At 34.5% G+C, this 25,117-nt stretch overlaps 1 protein-coding gene across 2 annotated transcripts in view; it reads right to left on the minus strand.

Moving 5' to 3' along the window:
• The window catches only part of LOC127978812 (metabotropic glutamate receptor 8), a 149,518-nt gene that overhangs the window by 89,564 nt on the left and 34,837 nt on the right, over positions 1-25,117 (minus strand). For both annotated transcript variants that reach the window (XM_052583740.1, XM_052583732.1), the window contains exon 3: positions 4,390-4,606. In XM_052583740.1, the coding sequence (XP_052439700.1) occupies positions 4,390-4,606 (217 nt within the window). The remainder of the gene's footprint in view (positions 1-4,389; positions 4,607-25,117) is intronic.

Here is a 25,117-nt window from a genome sequence, read left to right on the forward strand (position 1 = left end):
AGAGCAGAAAGATGGAAAACATCTCTGTCAATCTCAATGTCTCTAGCTCATCTTTTAGTCCTGTCACAGTATTTTGTGAAAACTGTGTGATAACATTGCTTATTCTGCGCATATGAAGTGTATCGTGGACTTGAAGAACAAAAGCCTAGCTGCTGAAATGGCCATTTCACACACCTTTTCTAGAACTATTGGGAAATGACAGACTTAAATGCAATTATCTATGGCCCATTGGCATGGCAATTAAGGCTAATGTATATTAGCATCTATTGCTACTTGCTCCTCAGAGAACTGTGCTCACTAACCCCATCCTGGCAGCTGTTTCAAAGCTTAATAATGTGAATTTACATGGGTATAAGACTTTTATGAAACGTAGAAGGCTGGAATTATAAACTGTCACCTACCTGGACAAAGAAACGCAATGTGTAAACATTAGCATGCTGACAAAATTAGGAAATAAGTTTATGGATAAGCAGTCAGTCACAGGGAAGCAAAAGTACACTGAAAGGTAAGTTATAAAAAATTATCATTGAAGTATTTTAGTACACAAATTCATCTTTTCTAAATTTCATGCTTAATTCAGTTCATTACTTGCAGTTTATTTGTAATTATTTCTGAAATTTACTAGCAATTTCACTCCAATTTGTTTTCGGTGTATGGGAAAATATCTTACCTACAGCTTTGAGAGCCTCAGTTCCTTACTCAAAAAATTTAATTTCTGCAAAATAATATTAAGTTGCTTCTTGCACTTTTACAGCAAGTGAAATTTCCAAGAATTGGCATTTTCCAGATACAGATGAACTTAAATGAAATGTGGCAACATTTTATTCCATTGCTTGTTGTATGTATCGCAGCAGTTCAGTAATGACATGCTCAGTGTGTGTGGCGCAAAAATTTTCTTGTATTTGAAAATAACGTACCACCTTCGACAAAACCCTACCCTTAAACTTAACCGATAGTATTAAATAAAAACATAGCACTGTGCATGGAAACACATTACCCCTCTGGAGAAATAAGGCTGTTGTTCTTTTACTGCACTCTAAAAAATATTTTTTTTTACCTAAATGCTGGATTGAACCCAATTTTTGTCCAATTTTTTCAGTGCTTCTTTGTGTAGTTTTCTTGTTACTCAGATCCTGAGTCAGACATAACCCTCTTCAGGAGTTCAAAGCGCCATTGAATTTATGCATTTCAGTAAAAAAACAGGTCTGGGTATATTTTATTGGATCTATAAAATAACTACTGTGCTGTATATCGTTCAATTTTATGCAAAGCATCACACAGGAGTGCGGTTTGGAAACTATTTTACAACCACCATCTACAACCACCAAAATCCATCTAGTTTGGCGATTCATCATGGTCTTTGCATGCACCAGAAGGGTTTGAAAGTGACTTCTGTGCAATCTTTGCTATATACATCGCTTCTACTTACAATATATACGATGGACTTTTTTGTAGAAATTATAAAACTGTTTATTTCAGCTAATTTAGCTGGTGTGCCAGATAAGCCAAGAAGGTTCAAAACCCCAATTAAACCATTTAACTTGAAGAGTCTGAACAGCTTTTATCAGCACTACAGCTCAATGCATGAAAGCATGCATTATAACCGCTAGGTCATGACATCTATTCACTTTCAGAAAGTGAATAGAGCCATGCACAAGAGGTAAAAATGGCCTTTAATTAAACTCAAAGTTTCACAGGATAAACTGGGGTTAATGTTTATAACCCCAAAAGGGCAACTGCTGCTGATACACAGTGATTTCCTGAAGTAGTGACAAGCAAAGAGGAAGATCTCAATCATCTTGGCCATTAGCGGAAACTACAATGAGGGCATGAATGATGCAAAGCTATTGACTTTTCATTCGCTTGTTGTATGACATTCGTTTAGCAGCTAATTGCATGCCTGTTCAATTCTTTCCTCTCGGTGTAATCCACCTCTCACTTTACAGCTGGAAGACGTGAACCAGTTTTACAGCAAAAAATCTATACTCTGTAGTAAAATCATGGGTACTTTTGTATTTACTATTGTTTTACATCAAAAACTATTAATTGATGGTTACTGTTGTAAAATCATACTGCTGTAAGACTATGGTTAATTTTGATTTTACTATGGTTTTCCCACAAAAAATAAAGTAATCAGTACTACAAACCCGTGCATATTCAAAAGCACAGCTTCTGGTTAGACTGTGGTTAACTACTTTAAATGAGCAGCAGCGAGTCTCTTAAGCAGCTACAGTAGCTACGTGTGATGGTAAACACTGGAGTCCGGAGGATGCTAAAGTGGATGTTATTACACAAATGTGTTCAATCACTCATGAATTTGTAATGCACAATTAAACAGTGCGATTAGTACAGCTGTGTGATATTTGCATTTGCGGAGCAGCAGGGTCTCTAGTAATAGCTATAATTCTGTCACATAGGGTGAAGGGGGAGGGGGGTTGTTGCATAGAGGGGCTTTAGAGGAGGAGGGACTGTGTTAAAGCCTACCATTATAATTTCTGTCCATCCACGTCCTCCTCTCACCCATATTCCATACTTTACTTCAGCCTCAGGTCATATTTGCTAGCGGTTAGCACCATTATTCCTGTAGAAGATGTGGTTAGCGGACTAGACAGAAAAGACAGAAAATGCAAGTTGTCACAAATGGAGTGGCGTTTTCCTGAGATCCTGAAGGGACTGCATGTAACACCTGTTCAGGCGGTTAGTGAGTGAATAAGATGCAGATTTATGCTGAAATACCACATGCTAAAATCAAGATTTCCCTTCATCTCGTGTACTTTTTCTAAGACTAAGTCTCTCATTGCTGCGTGGACAACAAACACTTGGCTCCCAGCGGTCGGTCTACATCGCCTTTGCCCTCTATGAGCAATGTCAACATCCAGTGAACAGACAGAAGACAGCTGGACACTCAACCGAGAGCACTTCGACTCCCAAAACCCTACAAAATCAAGACCATCCATGACATTTCGGTCAATACGTGAAAGAGCAGACAGTCCGGTATGTTCAGAAACACTACAGTACGTTACCAACATAATCCCCATTTATCCCTAGTTTAACAAGTGAGAATTAATTAAATGGATTCAATTTATGTACACGCCGAGCAGATAAAAATGTGCAAGATAAGAATAACAATATGCTTCCCTGCTTATGTGAGTGGATGCATGAAAATGCTGCTGCATGCTGTCGCACAAATGCATTTGTATTAAGAGAACGGGCCTTTGGAGAACAGACCTGAGGCCATGGACGACAGGCTGGAAGATAAGAATGAGAAAATGGGATGTTTGTGACAGATCTGTGGGATTAAAAACAGGATGTGATCACGAGATCTTTGAGCATTTAAGAGCTATTAATCCTCAGAGAACTGCCAACCCGAGCCTGCCTTAATGAATAAAAGATAAACAAATACAGATTTTAAAACACTAGGCTTTACACACTTGTCCACTTTGGTTACAGAGGAAAAACTGTGCATCATATACAAAATAACTGAGGATCATTTACACACTACCAGACTTCTAGTAATTATCGCCAACTCCTCCAGACTGATGCAAAAACTGCTTTAGAGGAATAGTTCATCCAATTTTTACTTACCCTCAAATCATCTAAGATGTGATCTTTATCAGATTTGGAGAAATGTAGCTTTACATCATTTACTCAGCAATGGATCCTCTGTAGTGAATGGGTGCCGTCAGAATGAGAGTCCAAACAGCTGATAAACACATCACAATAATCCACACCACATCTTTTAACATCTTGTGAACCGAAAGCTTCATGTTTTTTTTACAATGAATTCATCACTAAAAGAGTTTTAACTTTAAACCATGAGTCTGTAATGCATAATTACTCTTCATCCTTGTGCATACAGTTGAGATTTTTTATTTTTTACTGTAGGTTGCCTTATTACGGACTAGTGTTTTAACCAGAAGCAACAGTTTGAACCATCTTAATGATGGATTTGTTTCTTACAAAAACACAACTTTTCACTTCACCAGTGGTGTGGATTACTTGTGGATTATTGTGACATTATCAGCTGTTTGGACTCTCATTCTGACGGCACCCATTCACTGCAGAGGATCCATTGCTGAGCAAATGATGGAATACTAGCCTATTTCTCCAAATCTGATAAAGAAGAAAACACATTAAGATCTTGAATGGCCTGAAGGGAAGTAAATAAAACATTTTTGGTGAACTATTCTGTTCTACAAGACCTGTTCATAATAAAACACTCAGTGACTTGTCTTCTTTCGAACCGGTGCATGCACCACACAATTAATCTCACACTGCTGATTGGTGTTTGGGACTAAAAACATTAAGGGGAACAAGTTTGTTGCTCGAAGCGGGAATTCGGTTCAAATTCATCAATGCATCAAACCAGTCTTGGAAAAGCCATCTTACCCATCTCTCTGGAGATCTGCACGAATGCTTCCACGCCGCTTTCCCCGTAGTTTCCTTCTGAAGCCAGTGTGGAGACGTAGTTCCAGCCCATCGCCGTAACAATATCCAGCATGGCCTGGGCTTGGTAGGAATCCGGGGGAACGACGCGGGAAAAAAAGTCGTAGCGGGTGTTATCGCTCAGCTCCGGAGCGGTGGATGCATAGCTGATCTGAGGAATCTGCAGAGAACAGACGAAAGATCAGAGTTTAAAGTTCAGAGACGGGGTTCTCTTGCTTCACAGCGAAGAAAGAGGCATGCATTTCCAGATCCAGTGACCTGCTCGTCTCGAAGGCAATGTTATGCTGCCTTCTATTATACCCAATTTTGGCCAAATTCCATGCAGCATCGCATTTCTCCTTTATACAAAAGCCAATCCTAGAATGCATTGAAACAAGCTCAGTGAAACCCAACTATGCAGATCATAAAACACTTATTTCACTTGATCTTGAAAGGTTTTAAAGACAAATAGTTGCAGTTCATGTCCCACCGACTCCACATGACGCAGGAATATATATGTATCCCCACATATCGTGGAGTCTGTGGGAAGTTTGACTGACAGATTAATTGTCTAGAGAAAGAGGACAGGAGGAGGTCAAAGAAGCTCACAGCTGAATTATTCTGAAGGATTCAGTTACAAAACAGTTTGAGATGCAGCTCACGTCAAGCTACACAAACGGTGTTAAATCCAAACATCACCGATGGCGTGACGGTACACAAACATCTAGACTGTGCTTTCACCGCTTGGAGCTGTAAATAAGAAAATATTTAGCCACAAAGTGCTTGAGGAACATCACTGTACGAGTGCAGATAGCTGCGTGGAGTAGATTCATGAGTGATGATGCTGAACAAAACTGTGACATTGAGAAATACATCAAATCTCCAACATTGAGGAGTGTAAATTGAAATCAGACGCGGTAAGACTTGATAGATTTTAATAAACGTGACAACTTTGAAAGAATGCAAAAAAATACTCTCAACGTCAACACGAAAAAAAAGGTGTTGCTAAAAAGATGCCAAGCAAACTTTTGCAAGGTTCACTCATCTGAAAAGGTTAACCAAATTGCAGTGCAACTCCTCTTTTATTGCATTACACTTTAAAATACACAAATTCTTTAAAATTCTTGGTTTATTGCACAAATAAGAATAGATCCTGTGCACTTTATTCGAAGAATTAATTTTAATTCAAATACCAACATTGGTGATGTTACATAAAAATAAAAAATCAACCAAATTTGCCTCAGCTATAGCTTTAAATTAAATGTTAAAATTTCCAATAAGACTCATAACATTAAACCAGCAATTTATCATATAGGACTACAAACCAAAGGTCAAGTTAAATTGCAAAATAAAATTAATCCAAATGTTCCTCAGCTACTAAATAAATCAAAACTAAAATATAAAATACAATATTTTTTACAAGTCTGTTTTACCTGCCACTAGACTACAAATTATTAAATAGGAAGTGTTTGCTTTTTAGAGTCAGTAAACCCAAACCTGTTTTCTCCTTTTTTCAACATTTCCTCAAGCTATCGCTGTATAATTTAACAAACACTTAACATATAAAAGAAAAAAGTTTACCTGTAAACTGTAATAGTCTCCAATGCATTTCGTGAACACACCTGTTTTAAAGCTCGCTGGGCTTAAATATTGAGCAGATATTGAGCAGTTGGAGTTTATGATACCGGCGGATAAAAACATTACTATAAAGAGCTCAGCATGATGTTCTGTACAAGCACTTTAAAAGAGCCCCGACACAACAAGGATCTCTGAATGATGCATGGAAATGCTGCTGCATGCTGTCGCACAAATGCATTTGTATTAAGAGAACGGGCCTTTGGAGATGTGCAAATAACAGACCTGAGGCCATGGACGACAGGCTGGAAGATAAGAATGAGAAAATGGGATGTTTGTGACAGATCTGTGGGATTAAAAACAGGATGTGATCATGAGATCCTTGAGCATTTAAGAGCTATTAATCCTCAGAGAACTGCCAACCTGAGCCCGCCTTAATGAATAAAAGATAAAAGCTGTTGACAGCATATTGAAATATATTTTTTATAATCTTGCGGCTAGATGTCACCTTGTCTACTTCCATTATAAGTGCCTTACTGTAAAAGCAATATTTTTTTAATGATAATTGACATCAGTGCTATATAATGCATAACTTGTATTGAACCCACAACATTCCTTAAAAAAAAAAAAAAAACTAGCGCATATAAATATATTAAATTAATCAATCCATTCACAAACAACTCTCTCAAAATGCTCTGCACTTTTGAAATAATTTGCATATTCTTTGCGTTTTCGTATATAGAGGTCAATCAAATGAAGGATTGCAGGATTGGATGTCACGGTTATAATATCTCTGTGTGTGTCTGTGTTTGTGTGTGTGTGTGTGTGTGTCTGTGTCTGTGTGTGTGTGTGTGTGTGTGTGTGTGTGTGTGTGTGTGTGAGTCTCAGGATAATGGAGCTGCCTGGCTGAGTGGCTGATAGATGGTTCTCCAGAACTGCTAATTAACCCTTGCTCAGACCTTTATTGTCCGACATCCAGATGGCGAAAGGCAGACATGGACTTAACAAAGGGTGCAAATGCAAGTGTGGCCTCATACACACTCACAAACACAACGAGCAGCCTCACGTAATTACAGCTGCATTGATTAATGTGTCTTGTGTGTTTACACTGATCTGAAGACACACACTGATACCCAATAGAGTTTGTGTTGTATGAGTAGATGAGACGTGCTATATTATGAATGTGTGTTTCCATTTATACATGCAATACAAGAAAAACAACAGACCAAAACTTCGTTGCTACCAAATCTCAAGCCTTAAAATGCATATTTTAAATGCTATTTTTTTATTGTTATTCTTATATACATTAACCCTTCAAGAACAATCCTCAAGCCCTGATACCTGAAGATTTTCAATGCATAAAAAAACTAATTCAATAAAAATTCAATTCAGTAAAATTCAATTCAAGATTAAGATGAGATTAAACAAAGTGTCATTACATGTATTGACACAAAATTTAAGATTTCCTGTGGCCTCAAAAACACACACAATGCAGTGCAATGCAATTAAATCCATTGAAAAACATATTGAGATTATTAAGTGCTGCCACATGATAAAAAAAAAAGATTTTCTATGCAAACACTACCTTGCAATGCAAGATGATTTTGCAAAATGTGCAAAATTTAATATATATATATATATATATATATATATATATATATTATATATATATATATATATATACACACAAAACTTCACATTTCCTTTTTTATGTAATACCACTTAAAAGTAATCTTACTTAGTAAGATAAAATATTCACAATATATATTATCTGAAGTCAAGTCTTAATAGCCTAATATAATGATTCTGTGTCACTGTTTTGTTATAGACATTTAAATATTTTTTTCACTTTTAGAGTATTAGAAACCAATGAATCTACAACAGTTAAAAACATGATTTTTGTATGCAACGATTTCCTAAAGGGTATGATTTAACTGATCCTTTATTTGTTCACAATAACGAGACTCGGGGAAGTATCGACTGGTGCTTCACCTCTGATAATGTCACTGTGTAAGTGACCGCAGACTAGAAAGACCCAAATTGACTTAATGCAATAAAGAACCTCTCTTCATTTTTTCATTCGAATCCTCTTCTTAAGTCTATCATAGACAGACTAGAGCTGCATGCAGTAGTTCAGATAAAATGCATTACAGGTTTTCAGGATGATGCCGTATGAATTCATTCATTCATTCAGTGTACAAATTAAGGATGATGGTAGATTGAAGGGTGAGAAAGTAGTTGTCAAACTCGATGGGCATCACAGATGGCTGGCGGCGTTTAATAGATTGACTGCAGATTGGATCATAGATTGATCCTCAGCCTAAAGACACTGCTGTACGACCCAAAATCTCCTATTTTACAAGAATGACAAACCTCAACCAAAAGCACAATGAAATAATCACAAATAAATCCTTAAAAAAAAAAAAAAATTATATATATATATATATATATATATATATATATATATATATATATATATATATATATATATATATATATATATAATTTACAAATATAAACATAAAATAATAAAATTATATAATTATACTAACAAACTATTTATATAATTATATTTATATGTAAGATTATATATTATTGTATTATTATTTTTTTTTAATTTAAGATTAAGAAAACACTGAAGAAAGATTGAAAACAATACTCAAGCACTGGAGAAAAATTGGAAGGTTCTCAAAGTAAAAATAAAATTAAATAATTTAATTTTCATTAAAAAAAAAATTATTCTCAACCAGCAACATCCCAAAATTCTCCAAAATGAAACTTTAAAGCGGTTTAAACCCCCTGAAAGACCAGACTAATTTGCACAGCGGTTCCAACCAAAAACATGTTTTGTGTTCATTTTAGGCCAAAAAGATGTGGAGAAGCATGTCATCATGTAATCCCTCTCAGTCCAAACAAAGGCATCATCTGCGGACATAACATCACATTCAAGTGGACATCCTGGATCTCTGACAAATATCAGCTGGACCGAAAAAAAAACATTGCACATTTAGCTGTAAGCACTTGTCATTGTGCTAAAACAATAGATCGGATTAATTGCTCATCACTGCAACATTATACACAAATTCTCTCACATTCAGTGACAGAAGATGACGACACAAAGGATGGGACGTTCGCCGAGAGCCTTAACTAATATGACTGCCAAAAGAGTCCAAAAAATGACCACAATAAAGCAAAAAGGACCCAAACAACTCAAACCCTGAATGTCACCCAGCAACTGGCCATTTCAGCCGCAATGAGCTGGATCGCTTACATTGTGCACCAGTGATAATGGCAGCAGCGGGGTGTAATTGCAGGGCACAGTGCCCTCTCTCCTCGACAGGGGCTTCAATGCCGCGCTGCTTTGGCAGGTGGCTGCGCACTGGCTTCCAGCATCACAGCGAAGGACGGTTTCATCCGTCATCTGGACGGCCTGTCAGTCTGGACGGCTGGACTGACAGAGCTGCGGATAGTGCAGGGGACAGATTAGCTGACGGGGTTTAACTGCCTGTTGAGATTGCTCAAGACTGCTGGCTCCATCATCTTACATTAGCGCTTCATGTACAGTATGTATATATGTATGCTTTAAGCTCAAGATGGATGCAGTACCGCTATTGTACAGGAACAGATAACCTTTGACCTGAACGCCTCATTATACTCAGGAGGGTTCTACTGAATTTTGTAATTCAGAAAATTCGATGTTATTATGGCTCTGATTATCTGCACTAGAAAATGAAGGGGATTCAAACAAAGAGCTGAAGTCTTTGCTCAGTGAGAGAAATACTGACTGCATACTGAATTGAACTGGATCAGTAGAACTGAAAGTTGTCTAGTGAGACAAACCAACAAAACAACACAGCTAAGATGTATTCAGACAGTTTGGGGGAAGCACAAGGCAAACCTCAACTGATAGAACTCTAAAACAATGCATAAAGAATTGTACAAAATTGTAAAATTTAAGTAAAAAAAATCCAAATTAAACACCAATTAGAATATTAAAATTAACCATTTAAAAATTATGCTATTTAATAAACAATTGTATTTAAATTTGTAATAAATTACCAGATTGCAAATTATAGGGAAATGATATAGAAAGTAAAATCACTTCCATCTATCAAAATTATAGAATTGAATTATAGGTTAAATTATAGATTTAAAATTGTATCCAATATATTACATGGTACACAAAGGGGTCATGAAAAAGTAAGAAAATGCTTATATAATTATTAATTTATGCATATCACGCTAAAAAATACTGGGTTGTTTCAACCCAACTTTGGGTCAAAGTTGGACTCGAATGTAAAAATTTAACCCAACTGTTGGGTTAGTCCATATTTGACCCAAAGTTGGGTTACATTTTTATTTTACATTTTTAGTACAAATTTGACCCAAAGTTGGGTTGAAATATCCCAGCATTTTTTTGAGTGTAGGTGCATTTATAATGAAAATTATCGAATAGAATTATGGTGCTCATTTAGAGCAGCAGTATAGAAAAATGTGACTTACTCTATAAAGAAGCAGTACAAAGTCATATGTACACGCTTCATATAATATAAGATTTAATAAGATATAAAGCTCAACATATCCATGCAGTAATAAGTGTGTTCGCCCACTTTCTTGCTTTAAACACATTCTAACCAGCCCTCCATTTATCTCTGTCAAACACATGTGTATCATTAGTGGCCTCATGGGAAACATATCTTTTTTTATTTTTAGAAGCTTTCCCTTTAAAGCCACCATCATGGGAAATTCAGACCCCCTTGTCGTCCTTTTCATGTAAACCCCTAGACGCCATCATTTATAACTATTACTAGTGGTACACGCATCATAATCCCCAGCCGTGATGTCAGCAAACTCTCCCACAGCTCTTCCATTTAAAACCTTCTGTCCTATTCCTCTTTGATCACCCCTGCACTTCAATTACTTTCCAGAGCGCTGCCTCTGCATTAGCCTCCATGCTAATTTCTTCCTGGTTACCGCAATAAGGGCAAATCTGACAAACATGCGGGGGGATTTGGTGACTGAGTCAGAGCCGCTGCGGAGTGTGATGGCTCTCTCTGAATATCAATGCACCTGGCAGGCCTCCATCACATTGTTGAATGAAAATGAAAGGGAGAGCGCGAGCGCTAATGCACTAGCTGAATTGCTATGCAGCTCGATGCTCTGGTGTTGAAGGGTTGATTAGCGCTAAAGGCAGAGAGCTCGGGGTCTCTGGTTTGAAGAGTATCATTTACTTTCAGCCTTGACTCAACTTCAGAAATAAGTGATGGCGGCACACGTATACACCACTGCTAATTCAAATAATATTGATAAAGTCCTTAAATCCGCTCTTGAATATTAATCCAGACCTTCTTGAAAAGGCCTTTTCTGGTAGAACCAGTCTCTCTGTTGAAATTTTTCTTTCTATCAAGGTGGTCAAACCTGGAAAGGTCAGATCTCTTATCCTGCTTAGGCTTTAATATGGAACTGGCTTCCCATTGCAGTTATACCATCTTCCACTCTTCTGGGAAGCTTTTTGCCCATTTATCAAGTTAACCCTTTATGAGATCAGCACTGATGTTGGACGAGAAGGTCTGGCGCAACGTCTGTTCCAATTCATCCCTAAAGTGTTCGATGGAGTTGATGTCAGGGCTCGGTTCGGAGCTGGTCATGCTCTTATATACCAAACTCATTTAACCTTGTCCTTATGGACCTTGCTTGTGCACAGTCATGCTGTAATAAATATGGGCCTTCCCCAAACTGTTCCCACAAAGTTGGAAGCACAGCATTGTCCAAAATGTCTTGGTACTGTATGCTGAAGAAGATCTTATGAAGCAAAACAATCGGTTTGTGCAAGAAACTGAACATACCACATCAGCTAAATTGCATAAGAATTTGACTAGGCTTAAAATTAGGTGTTTTGAAAAAAATGGAAAAATATTTAGATGTTTATTATCTAAGTGACGTTTAGAGGGTGGGAGAAGAACTTATAAACCACTATATTTAAATTTATGCAAAGTTAATAGATTCATTCTTTACACTGTCTCTTATAGTAATGAACTTGATTTTTGTAAATATGTCAGTTGTCCATATATGTCTTGCTAAACGTATGGAGGAAAGCATTTTGCACCACTTTTGTAATGTGGCTCATATAATGACCACAGGCGAATATAACTTGTCATACGCACCACAAACGTGCCATGCAGCTAAGAGCAATCATTACGATGTTATGATTTTATTATATTCAATGACACTAAGACATTCTTCATTGTAGTCTCTCATTCACAGTAAAAACATGAGACTGAATTTAACCTCTCTTATCTCCTGTAGTGAAAAAAAAAGCCTTAAGAGATTCATACCAACGGCTGTAATTGAAAAGATGAAGTAACATACTGGAGTTCAGCGGCGGTGCGACGCACAGAGCGCAAGCCTGATTGAATTTTTAAGTTATCAGGGGGCATTTGATTTGCATTAAGTGTCCGCACTGGTGCCACTTTCAGTAGAATATGGAAAATTACACTTAACATGCTACATTAGGGGTGGAATGGATTTAACATCAAAGTACTGCAATTAATTCAAATGCAAGTGACATTTATGAAGAACGAGCATGATGGGATATTTACAGGATGTATAGAAAGTTCATTATTTGTGAAATTTACTAGCAATTTCTAAGAAATGTGCAAGTAACACATTTTGAAGTACTTACAATGTATATGAATGGGTTCCATTTCCAAAGTGATGATAAGCAGAAATGTGAAGTCATAAATCATAAAAGCACTTACATTAACTTTTCCACCAAAGAACAAAAAAAAAAAAAAAAAAACACTTTTCTTGCAAATGGAAAACATTTGAAAAAAATAAAAATAAAAATAATTTTTAGACATAAAATGTTTCAAATTTTCTTAACACTACACCAAAATATAATATATACTTGGGCTATTTTGATAAATAAAATAACTGAAACAAACAAACAAAAAAAAGAGAGATTTCTGACCTTATTTTAAACTTTATCTCACAACTAACTTTAACGTCTTACTCTGAGGCAGAAATGGAAAGTAGGAAAATGTTATTTGTCCAATTTAAAGAAAACTTTCTGATTTTTCTAGTATGAAACTTCCTAGCAGCCACCGATAATGGCTAACATTTTTCTTCCAAAATCTAGTTTTCTACTAAAGTTTGCAGACAGCCAACTTATTGCCAAGATGATGGGAAGCCACAAACAGGAACAGGACTCAGATCAGAAGTACATTATTAAGGTTTTGAAAGTTTCTTCTCATCAATCCTCAATGCCGAGAATAAGAACAGGAGGAGGAGGGGTTTCGGTCACAATAATAAAAGCACTCCAACTAGAAAACACCCCAAAAAGAAAACAGCATTTCAGTTTCTCTAGTACTTAAGTAGAGGAGGGATATCAGGGATCCTGTATGTCTGCAACATCGGCTTTCTGCTGTCAAGTGTGGACCGGTTCCTGCTGTGAATCCCACCTGTGGTGAAGTGGGTCAATACTCGAGTGCGGCAGGGTTTTTAACACCACCAAACACGCAATAATTTAAGCAAACCAAGGGGGGAAGATCAAGCCTGCACCATTATGCAAGTTTCTCATAAATACTGCGATAGTATCAAGTTGACTTCATTTCCGGCTCCTCTTGCATATAGACATTTTGGCGCATCAGCCTGACGCACTCATGCATTTTTTATTAAAATCACAATTGGCAGCACGCCGAGATGCCGTCTAATTGCTCTCATATCATCTCTGATTGTAACCTGATCTTTTTGTTGCAGCGCGCTGCTGCGGACACATTCATATTTGAAAGTCGAACACACGAGGCTGTGATATGAAAGCGTAGCCACAGGCATGCCGCTTCACATGTGAGCATGAATGGTTCGGAAACGCTGACAATGGGAACTCGACATATTATAACCACCAGGTGACTCCATCAGACGCTGACAAGGAGCTGATGGAAGGAGGTGCGTCAGTGGCCTGTGAAAGCGCTCCACTGGGCACTGAGCTGAATAAAATTAGGCAATCAAAAAGCCATCCCTGCCAGAACAAAGACTTCATTTTGCACGCATTAAACAAGTAGACCTGAGCTTTGATAATGCATGAGCGACAGGAACGAGTGAAGACTACAGGGCATTTACACAATGTGTACAACAATGTACCATAAACTGTTTTTTTTTGTTTTTTTTCCTTAAACTTAACTATCCCCTGTTTACACAGATCAGCAAAAATGACTAAAAGACTGTATTATGAATGCCAGGCCAGTAGTTGGCGATGTTACTTTGTAAAGAAACACTATGCGCCTTTAGAGTGAACATGTAATGCACATTTGCACGACTTCACCTTTTTCACAAATTTATGTAGTTTATACAGATAAAAATAATGGTATCATTTTCAAAAACTTGCACTTTGAAACCCATTTTCAAAAGTTAGCATTTTCAGGCCCTCAAAATCCCTTTGGCTTTTAAACGAACGGGCAAATTAATATATAAACTCCCCCTAAGGATACATTTCCTTTTCAATAATTTACTAAAAACTAAAAAAAAAAAAACATTTATGAAAAGTTTTGCAAACAAACGTTGATGTTGTCAAAACAATTGCATTCTAATGGATCCACAAAAATTACTAAAACGCTGAACATTTATTTTATTTAATTTTAATTGTTTTATTGTTTTAAAACACTTTGAAACCTGTTTTCAAAAGCTTGCATTTTCAGGCCTCCAAATGGCCTTTGCCATGTAAATGAATGACCAAAATGCATAACGTTTTTTTTATTTTTGAAAAGGGGTGTCGCATAAAAACATGAAGGATACATTACTTATCAACAATGTACTAAAATCTAAAAATGTTTCTGAAAAGTTTTGAATACAGACAACAATGTTGTGAAAATACCGTTAACGTGGATCCACAAAAATGACTAAAAACACTGTATTATGAATTCTTGCTCAGTCGATGGAGAAGAAACACAACCTTGCCTGCACACATACCAACAGATAGGAGAACAACGGCTGTTGTATTGTCATAAATCATTGGACTTAAATGCATAAAAAGTTGTACACTTTTGGATGAAAACATAACACACCCAAAGTGCCACCTTTTGAAACATTACCTACATTGTTTTTCTTTTAAAACATTTGCATTATTTAAGAGTACAGCTCTCAAATATATATAGTTTTTAGGATTTTTAGAGTTGAATATAAATTGAGTTTTTGTTTTTATTTCCACCATATCAAAATTTAAAGTCACGTCTTGTGGTTATACTATTGAAACTCTTTGAGTCTTTTAACATTCAAGGATTGGTCCAATTCACATCCATTGTACTCTAACTGTAACCCAATTTCAATTTGAATAGGATAGAAGAGTGGAATAATCAAAATTATGAAAAAGGCCCTCTAGAGATTCAGAAGAGATCTCAACAATGTTGTCAGAGCAGAGGTTATAGTCACTATTTACTGTGCAAGCGTGAGTCTTCTTGACTTTACATGACTTGAATGCTGAGTTAAGCCATGCAACTGACATGAATCATGAATATAAGTGTAGTTGACATAACAGACTTTTTTCAGCAGTGAGATGACAGATTAAAATGTATAGGAAGTGTTTATGCACCATTGTAATAATCTTTTCACTTCAATAGCCTCGCTGTGTGACAACATGATATTCCTCCATTAATATGAGATGAAAATGGAATGCACAATTAAAACTAAAATTGGGGGTGGGGGGCGTGCGTGACATATGGCATCTAATACGCTGCTGTAACGGCTTAACATGTCATGTCAAACACTCAAGCACTCAGCGTGAGTCTCTCTGAAACCTCCACAAGTGCCAACACGCTGCTCAGGGAAACACAGGGTGACCTTTAGCAGCTGCTTTGAAGCTTAAATGAATAATAAATGTTATAGACAATAATGCATTCAACGAGCTTGCGGTTAATTTTCATTGGGATAATGCTTCCTCTATGCTGCAATGTAAAACAATGTTAAGTCAGCATGTCTTTTGACAATCAGTGCTATTCTTGTATTATTTATACTATTATAGTTTTTATTCATATTTTAATATTTAATATTTTTATATGTAGATTTACATTTTTGTAATATATACACACACACACACACACACACACATTACAGTATTTTTTAAAATGGTTTTATTTTATTTTAGTTATGCACTTTTGTCATTTTTATTAGTTTTTGTTTTTTATATTTTAGATATTTTTATATGTACTTCATACATTTAATAATTTTAGTTAACAACAACACTGCTTTTCAACTAATTTGATCACACTGACAAGTTTATATATATATATATATATATATATATATATATATATATATATACTCATTTATAATTTTAATCGTGGTTCATTTTAATAATGTATAAATATTTTAGTAAGAATTCTAATATGTATGTAGAAATGTTAAATGTTAATATTTCTACGTGGCTTTAATTAGATTTTTTTCTTTTATAAAATATATATATATATATATATATATATATATATATATATATATATATATATAAAAATGTGTTGCTTTTCTACTCATTTGATCACAGAGACAATAGTATTTTTATTTTATTTATTTTTTATTTTGATTTAACATGCAAATATATCTAATGTAGTTTTAATGCGCAAAATAACCTGTTATATTACTTAAAAAACTCTCAAGGTGGCAGTGTGCAAGTGCGGTACTATCTCATTCCGAACATTTCTTGTGACCTCAGACTCTCATTAAAAAGAAAACACACATCTTAGCTCATCTAAGCCATAGACTCCAGTCTTTGTGCAGAATTTCATCCACTTAATCCGATATGTGAGATCCTTTCTCTCAGAACAGTACAAACTGTAACTCAGCAAAATGTTCAGAGACTAAAATGCCTGTCTGGGCTTCGCTGCATTCTGGAGTTCAAGACCTCCAAATGTCACCATCCATATTAAATGTCCTTCCTCGCTCAGGAGATCGGCTACTTCGACTCTTTTTGCAATGCTAATGGGCATCTAGATAGTTTTAAGATTCAGTATTTTATCAAAGTAAACTCTATTCTACTTTTTAGTCACAACTGAAGGACCATAAACATTTCTCATTAAAATTACTTAAAGCTGTTTTTTAAAGGGACATAGAAGAATAAAAAAAAATTATGGAGTGAATGGGTGCCGTCAGAATGAGAGTCTAAACAGCCGATAAAAACATCACAAGTAATCCAGACCACTCCAGTCCATCGGTTACTGTCTTGTGAAGTGAAAAACTGCATGTTTGTAAGAAACACATCCATCATTTAAACTTTTATTGCTTCTGGCAAAAAATAATCCATAAAAATCCATCCTTCAGTGAATAAGTCCATCCCCTGTTGTCCTCTCATATCAAAATACAACAATATATTGGTTTTGGCTTTAATGGATACTTGATCTGTGCAGATTTCTCTCCTGATTCAGACAAGAAGACTTCCACTGGAGAAAGCAATATTATGGATTTTCATGGTATTTTAGCCAGAAATAACAGGTTAAAGTTAAAATCGTCTTAATAGTGGATTTGTTTCTTACAGACACACAGTTTCTCACTTCACAAGATGTTAACTGATGGACTGGAGTGGATTATTGTGATGTTTTTATCAGCTGTTTGGACTCTCATTCTGACGGCACCCATTCACTGCAGAGCATCCATTCCTGAGCAAGAGATGAAAAGCAATATCTGATGAAGAAACACACTCGTCTACATCTTGGATGGCCTGAGATCGAGTACATTTTCAGCAAATGTTCATTTTTAGGTGAGCTATTCTTTTAAGAAATGTGGTAGGTCTTCCAGGTATCTCAAGCATTCAAATAATGCAAACTGCAAACAGCAAAATGTATGCTATTCCAACCTAATGTCACCACAAATTTTTATGAGGTGTCGAGGTTATTCATAAAAAACAACATATGATTAAGGAAAAAGAGTAAGCATGAAGATTGCTCACAAATGCAAGTTCAAACGCATGTGCTGACACTAACTTTAGCACTTTTCGCCCCTTTTCGCTCAACTGCAACTGTTTTTTATCATTTTTATCAAGTTCATGACTTTAGCAAGCACTATCTATACTACAAAATAGGGGACAAAGCTGGGAAGGGAGAAAATAAAAACCCTAAATAAGACAGACATTTCTACATGGATCACAATGGCATTTGTGTGACATTTAGCAGCGCAGCCTGAGGGGATGGAGAGCATGTCCTGCTAATTTAGTAATTAACCGGGTTCATTCCTACATTTCGAACAGAAGCGATAAGCATGCAAACACCTGATGGCAGAAACCAAGAGACAGTATTCATTTCAATGCATGCTTTTAATAATTAATAGCGCTGATTTGTTAATTGATACGTTTCGTGTGAACTCTATTTTAGATAATGATCCGTCACAGCGCTTTCACTTTTGTTTGAGAGTTTGTTGAAGTGATGATAACACAATAAACCCCCTTTACCCCCAAGACCATTAGCAAGAAACCGAGCGAAACAGAGCGAGAGAACAACATTAAACGGTGTTTTAACAGTGAAAAACTACACTGCATAAAACTCCCAAAGCCATCCAGTCTCACAATGGAAATGTTATTCCAGTGAAGTTTGTATTCTGTGTACAAAACCTCCAAAATATATTTGTTTGAACATTTGATTATTGTTTACTAACACACTCAAAATACAGTATACACACATAATGCTGCATATACATGATAAAAAGCAATGAAAGTCAGAGAAATTGATACTAGCGTCATTCTAAGACTCAAACACATTATGAAATGATATGTGAAATAGGAATTTGAGAAACCAACTAAGTAATTAACTAATTCATTTATTTAAAAAAACACTGACACAAGCAAGATAATATATTGTTTTGTTACCATATGAATAGCAATATAATTAAGAAAATCATTAACACAAAATAAACGCCTTCAAGGCAATATAACACACTGTAGACTATAATATAATATAATAATATAATATATACAGTATGTATTTTAAATAAAATCATAATTATAAGATAAAGATTTGCTAAATATACAATATTATAATATATTTTAATATTAAATGAACAAAATGTATTAGTTTAATTTAGATACATTATTTTAAATAATAATAATAAAGTGATGTTAAATTTCTTAAATATTATAAAATATAATATTCAATATTTATCAATTTCTTAATTTTAAATTTCTTAATACTTATATTAAAAGTAATAAATATTTTTAAATATATAATATTATAACATTAAATAAATATTGGAATTTTATTTTAAATGATTAGATAAATTATATATATATAAGATTTAATAAAATAATAGAGTATAATGTCATATCATGTAATATAAATGTGTAAATAAGCAAATGAAAATGTATTCATTTATTTAGCTAAATTGTTTTTAGATATATTACAAAAATATTTATTAAAATAACAATAATAATAGTAATACAAATTTGTAATTATTCATTCATTCTACTGTTAATACATCTTTATAAATAAAAACATGGAGTTCTAAAAAGAAAACGTCAAAGGCATTGAATTCTCTATTGAGAGAATTAGTAAATACAGTTTTTTCCCTGTGAGACTGAACATGCGGTAAACCACCGTGAGGTTTCAGACCCCTGTTAATCCATTAGACTCTGATGATGGAGATAGTCCACAGCAAAACATCTTCCCACGAGCCTGCCAGCCCCGATCTGTGGTAAGTGAGTGGTAAAGCCGCAGAAACCTGGCAGTGAAACTCCTCTGACCCGCAGACGACAGGAACACACTCATTTAGACACAATGAGCCCACGCTGATGCAGCGGTGTTCACTGTCTGTGTGTGGTTGTAGTCGTCTCTCAAAACTGGCTAATATATGAGGACTGGGAAAGCTTTTACAACACAGAATTACACATGAAACCAACCTCACCAGTGCTCAAACTGCGCTTTAGTGATATAAACAAACTCTAAAAATGAAATCACACCGTATAACTTTAGAAAACTTTTTCAAAGAGATCAGATTTTTCAAGGAGGAAACAAAGCCATATTTAAACCAGAGAATTGAATCTATCCATCCATCCATTCATCAATCCATCCGTCTATCCAGCTATTTATTAGGTGTTATTATATTTATACAGGTGTATACATTTAAAATTTTAAATTTAAAATTTTAAATTTTAAATTTTAAATTTTAAATGTAAAATGTACAATTTAAAATTTTAAATGTTAAATTTTAAATTTAAAATTTAAAATTTAAAATTTTAAATTTTAAATTTTAAATTTAATTTATTTATCTGTCCATTCAACCACAAATGCATCCTTGCTAAATAAAGATAATAATTTCTTCTTCTTGCGAAGAAAAGAAAACTCACTGACCCCAAAATTTTGAACAGTAGTGCATATAACAAAACTACACACTGTCCCTTTAAGAATGAGTGGCTAACAGATGCATGTGTAATCATTCCCAGGGGTGTTATTGAGAAGTGAACTATAAAGAGCGCACCTCCAGGAAACTACTGACTTCAATACAAACCCAAGAGTTTTCAGGCCAATTCACAGTCTGCACGTCACAAGCGATAAGATTTAATCGGCTGGATTACAACGCCGCCGATCCTGAAGGAATGGAAACCCTGGATGAAGACCTACAACAAAGTTACTGTACGCCCCCACACATAATGTGAATCAAACATGGGAGCAAACTAGATGAAGGGAGTGCGTGTGGACTGAGGAGGAAGGAGTCTCCGACGGAAAACTTTGAGCTCAAGAAAGACAGTAGCCAGAAGGTACTAAAACCTGTATTTAGTTCTGAAGCACAAAGCTGTCAGAGTCGATTAATTCAGCTCGTGTGGAGAATCCACAACACTGCCTCTCTAACACAAGAACACAGACGCACGCGGCTCTCTGGGGAACAACTAAAACACCTTTTAGATACAAAACAACCCGAGCGGATCCAGAACACACCCCACTGTTCCTGCACTTGATTTCCTGTGATACATTACAGATGTGCAGCTAAATGCAAGCGAATCCTCAGACTTGCTAATGGTTGTTAAAGCCCTGGGGTTTGGTTTCAGATGTATATACTCTTCTACACTTCTATCGTTCTGTGTGAAGTCTGGGATTATGAATGGGTGTTGAAATCGTCAGAGACACAATCTGAAATCCAGTGATAAGTGAGAGGGATTTCTGACACGCCTGCAAAGTCTGGCTTTGATTCAGATGTTGATATTTATTGGTTTATATTACTCATGTTTCACACAGAATGTAAACGTTTTTGTTGTATAACAAAAGGGCAACACAAACACATTATTTTTAATATGTTTAAACACATTATTATTATTATTATGAAAAAGTTGTAAAAACTGTCCCATTTCATTAATTTATTAAACTTGAAAAAAAAAAAAAAAAAAAAAAACTTAAAACTGATTGCAAAAAATAGATTTGCAAAAACGTTGGCAATCTTTATAAGTTTTTTTTTAGTAGCTATATTTTTAAATTCAAATTGGGTTCAGAATAAAAATAATAATAATTGTATTATTATTATTATTATTCAGTGATGTATTAGTTTATGCATTTTTATAATTAAATGCCAATTTTCCCTAAATGTGGTGCAAAAAAAATTGTGTAAAAAGAGTAAAAAGTCTCATCAGATTCAGCACAAACTGAAAAAAAAGAAGAAAAAACAGATTTCACCTAGGGTTTATTTACATAAATGCAAATTGCACAGATTTTGGACTAAATCACATGAATGAAAAAGAGTGCACAGATTTTACATGGGGAGCTATACAAGATGATATGCATGATCAAAAAAAAAAAAAGCTAAATTATCTGACATTATAAGGGTATAATATGCTGTACTGTAAATACAAAAACATTTAAAAAACATTTTTGTGTGTAAAAAAAAAAAACTATTTCAAAGAAAGAAAAGAATGCATCATGCTAAAATATATAAATCCAAAGATTTTAAACCTTTGATGGCAGTGACTCAGCACCAGCTAAACGCGGTTTGATTTGTATTCAGTGTGTGTTTTATGCATTTCAGGTGTCGTTTTATTGGTTTGTTTTGCTCAGCCTTGCATGACATTTCTTCTCAAATGGACCTGGTAGTGGGTTTAAAGCACAATGAAGGCGGTAGGAGTCATCTGCATCTGAATGGCGCTTTAAGTGAGTATGTTTCTTTCTGGCTGAGTCACAGAAGAAGGTTTACTGCTGCGAGTGAATCGAGGCAGAAACGCAGGATGCTTTCGTGCTGTGTGTGTGCAGGCGGAGCAGGAAGACGTCCAGCTGGTGTCTGTTCTGTTCACCTGTGGAGCGCTCGCTGAACGCTGAACACTGAAGCAAGGCTCTGGACACTGAGCCGCAAATGTTGCATGCTAATAACGGCTTCCTGTGTGACCCAACAGAGCATCAACAGGGTACTGAAGCTTCAGAAAGCAGCATTCACCTCAAGATGATTGTTGTCTTACTGGAGACATTTGAAAGCATGATGAAATTTACTTATTGGCTAGAGAGAAACATTAAAATCAAACTGAAATCAAAATGGACATCTTTTGCGGTCTTAATACAGGTTTTAGGTGTAATTGTGATCGATTCATCAGCGCACATTATTCTACAATGAAAAGATGTCATTGTAATCCTTTACTGAAACATAATAACATGTGCTCATGTTATATAGAGAACACTTTTCTGGTGACAAAACTAAAAAAATTCAGAGTCTGGTGGACAAAATTAAGTAATTATATATCTTTTTTATATCCTGTTTTAATGTTTTATGTCACATTGCACAAGGATTGTTTCAATGGTCCAAAATAATAATAATAAAGCTATAAACCAATCATTTTATATAATTAAAATAAATAAAATAATACATAAAGGACTGGTTAACTAGTTTAAAATTATAATTATCATCATCATCCTTTTTATTATTATTACCAATTATAATATACTTATTAGGAATTGGATGTATACAATGGTAAAATTATTTTAGTAGTAGAATTAGTATTAATTATAATATGAACCATTATTACAATTATAATTATTAACTTAATTAGATGCAAAAATTAGATGCAAACATATGTATTAAAGTATTATACAAAAATAACATTTAAACCAATCTGTCAGCATGGTATTTTCTATATGATTTTATTATTATTTTTTTTTTTTTCATTGCATTATTTTCATGGCAGTTAAGTATCATTTCACAGCATTTGTACTAATATAATGCAAAAACAATGATATATTATTATACGCAACAAATATATATATATATATATATATATATATATATATATATAAAAAAAACACATATACATAATTTCCATCAACATGGAATTTTTTTCCCCTTAATATCAATATTTTTTTACAGCTCTTTCCCAGCATTTTTATTGCTGTAATGCAAAAAAAAATATATATATATATATATATGATATATATGATATTATGATAATATATATGATATTATTATTATTATTATTATTATTATTATTATCAGAGCCCTTGTACCTAGTTACTATTAATAATTATTATACTATAATTAAATATATTCTAATTAATAATTATGTTATTAATGTTAATATTTTTTATCTAATTTGCACTTATATTACACAGTATGTTCCTTTTAATAAATAAACGTATTAAAGTCCAAATGACTTCTTTAGCTTGTTGAAGGGCACAGGTAACAAGTGTCTCCCGACTGCTGGAGCAGAAGCAGAGTCCCTGCTGTTATCAGAGCGATGTAGAAGATAACAGACAGAACAAGACGAGAAAGGTCATGGCGGACGGACGGCTTCATGCATTAATGTGCTTTCTCAGTACGGTTTTTATCGGTGATTATGTCAGAGTGTGATGATAGTAAACCGAGCTCAGTTCAGTGTCAAGAGAGCACGCACAGGTCAACTCACTGCATTTACTCTACTTCTTCATCTTATGAATGATTCATCAGTATCAGTTCAAATGAATATCTGTAATCGTTCATCAAAATGTAATAGCATGCTCCAATTCTTTAACAACCACCTGCCAACACAGAGACAACCTTTCCCCATCCTGTCAATTGCTTTGTCTCACCAATTATCCCGTTTCACTCAAAACGGGTTACATTACTAAAGTCAAATTGGCTGTAAACCTCCTTTCATGCTTTGAGGACTTTAAAGACAAAATCTTCCTCTTTGGCACCTTTTTCTCTTCTCTGTGGCATTTACTGTAGCATTAATTACAATCCGATCGAATGTGATTTCTCCGAATGAAAGGAGCTTTAAATCTATAACACATCTGAACTCAAGCCCTCGTGACTGTCAACACGATGGAAAACACTACTGCTCAAAAGATGGCTGTTAACACCCAGGTGAATCTCATGAAATGTCTGACCCATTTTTCACCAAAAAACCAACAGAAACTAGAGCTTGCTTATATTAATAAAATAATAAATAATTATTATGGCAATTATATGCATTTTTTCCCCATCTTCATAATTGCAATGCAAAAACATTATATATTATTTAAAGTATTAGACAACAATAACATTTAAACCAATCCATCAGCATGGTATTTTCTATTTTATTTTATTATTATTATTTTTCATTGCATTTTTTTCATGGCAGTTAAGTATCATTTCACACCATTTGTACTAATATAATGCAAAAACAATGATATACTGTATTATTATACACAACAGCAAAAATATAACAAAAAAAAACACATATACACTACATAATTTCCATCAACATGAAATTTTTTCCCCTTAATATCAATATTTTTTACAGCTCTTTTCCAGCATTTTTATTGCTCTAATGAAAAAAAAAAAAAAAATGATACTGATATATAACACATTTATACAACATCTCCATGGTCATGCTGCTTTAAATTATTTTAAATCATTGTATTACAGTATATATATATATATATATATATATATATATATATATATATATATATATATATATATATATATATATATATATATTTAAAAGGTACAATTCTTATATTTCTACGTTTCCATTTTTTCAACAGTACAAAAAATATATATATTATGAGAATAATAAATGTAAAAAAAAACTATCTGGTCACAAAACGGTAATGAGAATCTAAATGCGTGAAAATTGTCACAAAATAGCTTAAAAAAACGTATTGTTTAAAAAAAATGATATAGAAAAAATATTCTGCTTTTTTCTGTTGATTGTGAGGTG

This window comes from Carassius gibelio, chromosome A4 (genome assembly GCF_023724105.1).
Source record: "Carassius gibelio isolate Cgi1373 ecotype wild population from Czech Republic chromosome A4, carGib1.2-hapl.c, whole genome shotgun sequence".
Lineage (NCBI taxonomy): Eukaryota > Metazoa > Chordata > Actinopteri > Cypriniformes > Cyprinidae > Carassius > Carassius gibelio.